Here is an 8,092-nt window from a genome sequence, read left to right as displayed (position 1 = left end):
GGATAACGGAAAACTACTTACAAAACTTATGCACCATTTTCATGGGTTTTCGTGATATGTATTTACTAGTCAGTATAAAAAAACGAATAAAATAATATGTATAAAATTGAAATTAATTTATTCTTTAAATGGATTTTTTTCAAATTGTTTTGATGTAATTGACGATTTTATCTTGTTGGATCGATTATTATATTGTTTATATCTACTGGAACTTAAGACAAAATGTGTTAGTTAGGTAACAATTTTAATTGTGAATTTTTGGTGGTGCTACAAGCTCGTGAGAAATATAATATATTAATTAATGGTGCCCAGCCTTAAAAGATTTCTTTAGTGGGTTTGTATTGTCTCCTTTTTTTTTAAGTATAGGGAATCTTCAATAATCCAAAACTTAAATAACATACAGGGTGAATTATGGTAACTAATTTTATTAGATTATATTAGATTAACAGTTGGGAGAGCTAGCAGTCAGCCTGTCCGTCACTGCGACCCAGAGGATCTATTGTGACTCTCTCCATAGCTATAGGGAGCAGACCTACCATTATTCTTACGGCTTTTCTATTGTAGCTCAATTGGCCGATGGGCCCCTTAGGAATTCCTTGGCCTGTCTTTGCCTCGGCATGTCCCTCCACCATAACTAATTTTATTACATCCAACACATTTATAAAAACAACTTTTGTATTTAAAATATTTGGGTAAAAATTCTTAAGGGGTTACCCCGTGTTAGTTGATCTGGCACTCACTGAATAGATGTCATGTTTGCTTTGAGGAAAATTTAAATAAACATGATCTTTTATGCGATCTTAATTTCCGGAAACAAATTCATCTTCTTATTCTTTATTGTTACATATTACAGAATTATTATTCGAAACAAACAATAGTCAAATATTTTGTTGCGTTCACCATCACCACCAGTCGCCGGTCACAGATCTCTGAAACTGAAACGATATTTAAGAAGAATAAACTGCCTAAAAAACATTTGCAAGTTGAAGACCGACAAACTTTAAATGCACTTGGTAATTTGTTGAATGACTTCTTCTTTTGTGTGCTGTTGAACTTAAAAAATAACAAATAACTTACTTCCTATTTTCAGGTAATAATAAAAATTTCGTGGGTTTGAAGTACCTTGAAACATTTGTTTGTTCTGTATTCTATAGCAAACAGTTTATGTTTTATGGTAATTTTAATTATTTGTGACAAGGAAATTAAAAAATTTCCAAAAAGCAGCAATTGCGAAAATGACATGTGATGAACCATTGAGTGTTATTCAAAGTGACCAGAATTGGAAATAGCATGGCAGTTTTTCAAGTAGATTTTGCTGATTCATGTATCTCTCAATATAAAATAACGGCATTCCCTGTCAAAATTTCATGGCAATATTATAAATTATTTCAAACTATCCATTTGATAGCATGCAAAATGAAAATTGTTGCTCCTATTCGGCTGTTAATATTATTATTAAAAAGTTCAGGTGGCTGTGAATGTTATTTATTGTGACAGTAAAACGTCAATTAAATTAATGCCTACTTTTTCGAATGAAGAAAAAGTTTTATTTTGGATGAATAATCATTGCATTGCACTCGATCTTCGTACACTTTCCATATGCTTGTTATTATCAGTCTTGCTACTTTTTTTTCTTCTTTGTTTTTGAGAATACCAGTTGCTTTTCGTATGTGGTATTTGTGGTATTAATTGCACCTTGTTGGTGACTTTTGGTGTAGACGCTTCTCAATTATTTCTTTTTTTATTAATTGTCTATTGCCTAGTGGTGGAAGGGAAGACGCAGTTGCAGTCAGAGAAGGGAAAGAAACTGATTGGGAACTTCAGAAAATCGTAGAAACTTACTACCTTTGCGTTTGCTGCCCGAAGGTCTGAATGATGCGACAATCGCCGATGATAGCATGGCAGGTTTGGTTGTTTTGTTGATACGTCAAAATCAGCTCTGTTAAAGTGGCCATAGCATATGTCGCGCCAGCAATTGTAGGTGCGGTAATTATTATTTTAACGTATTCGGTGCGATCTGCAAAATACAATACAATAAAAGTGAATTTGTTGTTGATAATGACGGAGACTTTGGCGTGCGTTTAATATTTTTTTATTAAATTGTGGTAATTAAAACATCATATCGAAGGGGAAAACTAAAACCCTGTACACCAAAAACGTAAACAAAAATTAGAGAAACTATAATTTCGCCAGAAATGTCAGAAAAGATACAATAATTCTGACAAACCAGTGAAATTAACCAAAACCAATCAACGCCACATGAAAAATGTATTTATAAAATATTAAACTCAAGCTCACAGAAACGCCTTGTACATTTTTGATTTAGATTTATGTTACAAATTTATTGTTCCGATAAAAAGGGCCCTTTAGTAATGTAGTTATTTAAAAATTTGACTAATCTTGAGGTCTTGTGTATATAGTTTCCTATCAAACTTTGGAGATGGGGTTTTGAAAGGAAAAACCTATTTTTGAACTAGATCGAGCAAAACCTACTTTTGAGAAACGTTTAAATGGTTAAAACAGCATGGCAATATCTTCACTACCAACAAAGATATAGGGTGTAATTTTACGCCCTTTTGAAAAGTGGATGAAAACATAATTTTTTTCGTTTTGATGTAGTGACGTACTCATATTTTTTTTACACTTCTCCGTTTTCTCATAAATGAATACAACAACTTAAAAAAATTCCCTTGCGGAGCCCTTTTCGGCCACATAGATTTGTTGGTATGGTGATGAAGAAGGGCAGAGACATAGGGCATTCTTTGTTTTTGTATTAGTAGGCCGTGCATGTAGCTGCCAATGTCACTTAAGGACATAACTTTTATTCTTTTACACATAATTTTAGTGACCAAACCTAAACTTTTAGTTCATTTGGCAATTTAAAATGTACCAAAATTATGAAAAATATAATTTGATACAGTGTTACATTTTGTCGAACGGAAACGCAAAGGCAGCCAATGAACTCTATTTTAATTCATATTTAGAGCGTCACCAACTAGAGAAGCGACTTTTTCGGAAGTTGAAAAATAATTTAATCAATTACGGGAGTTTCAAAAAGGCAAAATTAAAACCACTTACATGGAGAACAGAAAATCCGGGAATTGAATATAATTGGAGAAGTGTTGGAAAATCCAAAAATCCAAGCATATGGTTACAATAGATGAATACAATTTTGCAACTGATTTATCGGAAAATGCAATGAGAACATTAATTTTTCATTGTCTATTGTTCGGAGTGATGAAGCCAGATCAAAATCAAAATTAATGAAAATCTGACTGCTAATGGTTATATCAATATTTTTAGAAGACGTGCTGTTCCATTTTTGGAAGACTTGCCATTAATTCTTTGAAAGAGTATTTATTATCAGCAAGATAGTTGCCCCGCTCCCAACGTAAGGATTGTAAGTGAAATGAAGAGCTAAATAAAGAGTTTGGATAATGTTGGATTCGAACTAGGTGCCCTGTTCTGTGGACTGCGATATCGTGTGATCTTTTTATGGGGGAGATTAAAAGATCTATATGGCCGAAAAGGGCTCGACAAAGGCATTTGCTACATAAAATAAGAAAGTTGTATTCATTTATGGGAACATGGAAAACTGCAGAAAAAATCTAAGTGCGCCAATGCATTTGCGTTAAAAATGCCGTAATAATGCATTTATCCGAATTCAAAATTTTCATAAATTAAAAAGTTATGGGCAATTTTCAAAAGTCCCTAATATTAAAAAACGCCATAGATCTCGGTTGGCAGTGAAGATAATTCCATGCGGTTTTAAATATAAAATCCAGCCTTTGACATGTAAGTCGATTTTGCTCTATCCAGTTCAGTTTTTTTTTGTTTTTCAATAGTTTTTATGGTTATTTAAGTTTTCCAATTGCTTGACATCAATAATTATGTCGTTCATTAATTAAATTCTAGTTTAAAACGGCTGGCTTTGGGTATAGAGTACGTTACACGAAAAATACTTATCCTCTACGAGTGATTCAAAAATGGAATAAAAACATATCCATTCTATTTCAAATAAGAATGTGTTGTAGCTTAGGGGAAAACCCATAAACGTGGCAAAAATTTATAGACAGATTCGAGCAATGCATGTAACTCCGAATCTCCTGTATAGCATTAACATAAAATTAAATTTTACAAATGTTTACCATCGGTGTGTATCACAAGGCTGTAGCTTTCGTCAGAATTGAATTCAAATTCATCAGATTCGCTCCCCGGTTGAATCGTGATCATCAGTTCATAGGCGTCGTCCATGCACTTAGTAGACGCATGTCCGTTAAAAATATTTCTAAAATTGGCGACCATTGCTTGCAAGTCTCCACCTCTTCCCGCTGTCTCGGATTCAACTGTCCAAATCGTGAATATCTTCGCATTTCTGCAAAAATTACCAAATATTCCGCTAAACATAACAAACTGCAGTTTTATTGTAAATTTGGTTTAATATAGTTATGATAATAATTAATATAATTAATATCATTATGATAATTATGATTGCACTATTTAAAAAGAGGAAATGAAATTTTAATGAAGATCTTTAACTTGAATTGCGGAGAAAAAGACAGCGGACTATTATTACAAATTGCATTCTGCACCGAATTTATCCATGTCCAAGTGCCCCCTATCAAAGATAGTACTATTTTCAATAATTTGGATTTCTTCTGCATCTTAGGTAGTGAAATTTTCCGATAACAGGTTGAAATCAAATAGAATCAACCGAAAATGCAAATGAGAGACAACCGTGGTTTTTTTTGAATACTTACTTCAAGATGTTATATAAAATTTAGGGAAATGGGATGTAATGTGATCATAAATGTACACTTTTTGCACTCGCTTGTTCAAAAAGTTCAAAAATGAAATTTTGGCATTTTTTCATTTCCACGTTTCAATTAGAAACGTGGGAAGTCCAATTTTTCAAAAATAAAGCCTAGAAGTATTTTATTGAAAACTTAATACCCGAACTCCTGAACAGTTAACAGAAACAGTAAACTAAATGTGGCTGATTCTTTTTTATCTGTGATCTTTACGTCTTGTTTTGCTTGTTCTCATTAGTTATTAAATTTTTGTATTAATGTACATGATTCATTATTTTTGTATATAATTAAATTTCTCATTCAGAGGGAACCTAAAATACATATATCAGCCAAATGTCAGTAACGTGTCATGTCCATTTCTAAAATTTGTCTATAAATTCTCAATTTTTTTCTCGCAAAAAATGATTTAAACTAATTCTTACCTCATAAATTCTTATTTCTACGATCAAACTAAGAAACTTCACACTTTTTTGCTTCATGCTTTAAGTCAACACTAAATTCCTGTCCGATAACTTTTGTGTTTAAAATTTAATTTGAATTTATATAACCCGGGCGCCATCTACCTTGAGATTTATGAAACCTCAAGTGAATCGCGTCATCTGAGTACTGTTTACAAATATGAAGCTGATGAAATATTGCAAGCAGTTTATATGATTTTAGAACACAAATTAATTGTATATCAGTACCGTGGATAGATGAGAGTACCGTAGAACGGAAAATTTGAAATTTGTTTCTCGTTCTTGAAGCTTTGAAGTTGTAGTCAAGTCCTTTCCGGCATAAAAAGTCTAGTTGTGAAATTTTGTAAATTTTAAGTAAAACAATAACAGAAAGTAATCGCCTATGTGTCCATAGCATGGATTTCCAGGGTATTTAATTATAGTTTCCATGTTATCACATGCTCTTGAAAGTATTTATACGATAGTGAGCTTAGCGAAATTTCGAGTAGTTTTTGAGAAAAATGAATCTTACCGTTTTTGGGCTTGAAAACTAAAATATGGACCCATCCATGGTTAAAATATTATGCAGGATGAAATGTGCATCGAAAAATGGTTTATATTTAAAATAACTGAATTTTTTAACTGTGTATGGTACTTTTATTGGATTTGGTATTTAATTCTGTGTCATTTCATCTATAGAGCTGTTATTAGAAACAATCAGTGAATTTTATTTTAAATCCAAATAAACCTATATAATATCATATTGTAACAATTGTTTTGAATGTTTACAATTTTATAATAAATTCGTAATGAATTGTTACTTTGTACTAATATTTTTATGCACGTGTTTCAAGAATGAAAAATGTTAAAAAAATACTTATACCCCGGTTATTGGTGTAGTTAGATAAATTCCTAGGACGGTCCTGGAATGGTTTCGGGTAAGGGTCTGCTCGGCAGGGTGTTCTATAAGTTGCTGCGGTTTCGGAATATTAAACAGTAGGCAAACTTAATGACGGGGTCGGTTGTAAAAGCACTATAGTTCTGGTCTAAGTATAACAAAATAATTTGGCTTACCTAATATCGATATTAATGAGACGCTTTGCTAATCCGGGAGAGTGCTGTCTGGATTCATTTCGACAGAGAAGGACGTATAAGTTTTGTTTCGCATCAAATTGTTCCCCTTGGGCGTCGCAAATCTCAGCACCAACTGGACATTTCCACAAGACACTAGAGCAATATGCTATTAATATTAAAACCAATCAGTACAAACAATGGGAATTGTAACATATTAAACTGATGCGACCCAATCTTTTTATTTGATTTAAAATTTCTAATCTTGGATTTTCAGAAATTATTCTTATCTTCTGAATTTTTTATTTTGTTAGTGTCTTTTTGGGAACATATTTATCAAACACTGTAAAAACGTGTTGGTAAAATAAAACCATCGCACAGCAGCTTCGCAAGCCTCAAATAATTATAATAAGGCCTATCAGCAGTAGATCAAGAATCTATCAATGCACTTAAGTCGTCCATACCAGTTGCAACGGAAATGTTCCAGGATGCAAAACCATGCCATAAAATAGCAATAATCTGAAAATAACATCGTTGGTAGAGAGAAACGGTTGTTGTGAGGTCAGCTTCCACGATTTCGCTCTTACTGAAAAATGTATTGAGTTTTTCTTACCTTTGATTCTGCCCAGCATCGCAAAAATTTGTTGATATAAACAAACGTGCAAAAGCCGGTATATTTCTTTAATCGTAACTATAGTGGGATCTACGCTACGAAAATTGTGGTATTGATAAAGCCGTATCACGGAAAGCTATGATTTATCGCTTCGATTTGTTTATTTAGGCAATCGGATTGATAACGAAATTTTACCGATAGACCTAATTTATGACACTTAATTTAAAGTTCACATCTGCGTGGGAGGTACCTATCTGCGGAAAACCGCAAATATACAGGTTTCCTACGGTGACCGTCCATTAGAAGTTTAGATATCATTGCGAAATTTATCGGAAAACTATTCATGGATTTTCCATAAGGATAATGCCCTGCTCACTAATTGGTGCTTGTATCCAACTTTTTGACCAAAATCAAAACCACGATCATGCCTCAGCCACCATATTCACCGGATATGGCGCCCTGTGACTTTTTCCTGTTCCCAAAACTCAAGATAAAGAAAATATCACACTTTTTGATAAATCTTAACAGTGAAACTACTTTTTGAACACACTTCTTGCCTTTTCTTCTTCTTCTACGTTCTCCGAAATCTTTATAAAGCGGCAGTGATGGAAATATTCTTTATTTGGAATTTGAACTTTTATTCCAATCAGGTTTTTTAGATGTCCGCTGTTTTCGATGGTATTTGCCTTTTTGCAATCTTTTATATTTCCCTATATAAGTGCATCCATCGGCGCCAGATCAGGAATATTGGGTGGTCCGTTTTATTGTTCCATTTAGAGGTCAACCATATAGTTTTGTAATTCGTTCCGAAAAAAATTTAGAATACCATTACCGTTTAAAGTAATGTTGAAAAAATGGAGACCTTTTTAACAATAAACTCCTCATTCGTGATGGGATTTTCTTTGATTTTTAGTACAGTCCTTAGGTTACTATCTTTATCCCTTTCCAATGTTCACTTCTTTCTGAGCCGGCTGGATATTTGTTGAAATTTTTCATAGATTCAATGAAACTTTTTTGTCTGAAACGTACATTTGGGCAACTTTTTTTTAATGAATAAGTTCTGTATTTTTTCTTATGTTTTAGAAGAGCGTGCTTGCTGCTATTGCCATTTTGATCCATAGGTTCTTCGGCACAATTATTACCCAAATTAAACCAGCGAT

At 32.9% G+C, this 8,092-nt stretch overlaps 1 protein-coding gene across 2 annotated transcripts; it reads right to left on the bottom strand.

Annotated features, from left to right (window-relative positions):
• Positions 1-799: 799 nt before the first annotated feature.
• LOC132707476 (uncharacterized) lies at positions 800-7,031 on the bottom strand. Of its 2 annotated transcripts, none has more exons than XM_060679346.1 (6): positions 6,933-7,031; positions 6,784-6,838; positions 6,323-6,475; positions 4,149-4,375; positions 1,846-2,017; positions 800-935 (listed from the first exon to the last, which is right to left on the bottom strand). In XM_060679346.1, the coding sequence occupies exons 1-6, from the start codon at positions 6,949-6,951 to the stop codon at positions 920-922; spliced, it is 642 nt and encodes a 213-aa protein (XP_060535329.1). In that variant the 5' UTR covers positions 6,952-7,031; the 3' UTR covers positions 800-919. The 2 variants fall into 2 exon arrangements, with proteins under 2 accessions (XP_060535329.1, XP_060535328.1); XM_060679345.1 differs by having other exon boundaries at positions 833-935; positions 1,843-2,017.
• Positions 7,032-8,092: the final 1,061 nt, after the last annotated feature.

Source organism: Cylas formicarius, unplaced genomic scaffold, assembly GCF_029955315.1.
Source record: "Cylas formicarius isolate icCylForm1 unplaced genomic scaffold, icCylForm1.1 PGA_scaffold_9__14_contigs__length_23061073, whole genome shotgun sequence".
Lineage (NCBI taxonomy): Eukaryota > Metazoa > Arthropoda > Insecta > Coleoptera > Brentidae > Cylas > Cylas formicarius.
The sequence above is the reverse complement of the archived record's forward strand: the minus strand, read 5'-3'. Positions and strand labels throughout refer to the sequence as shown.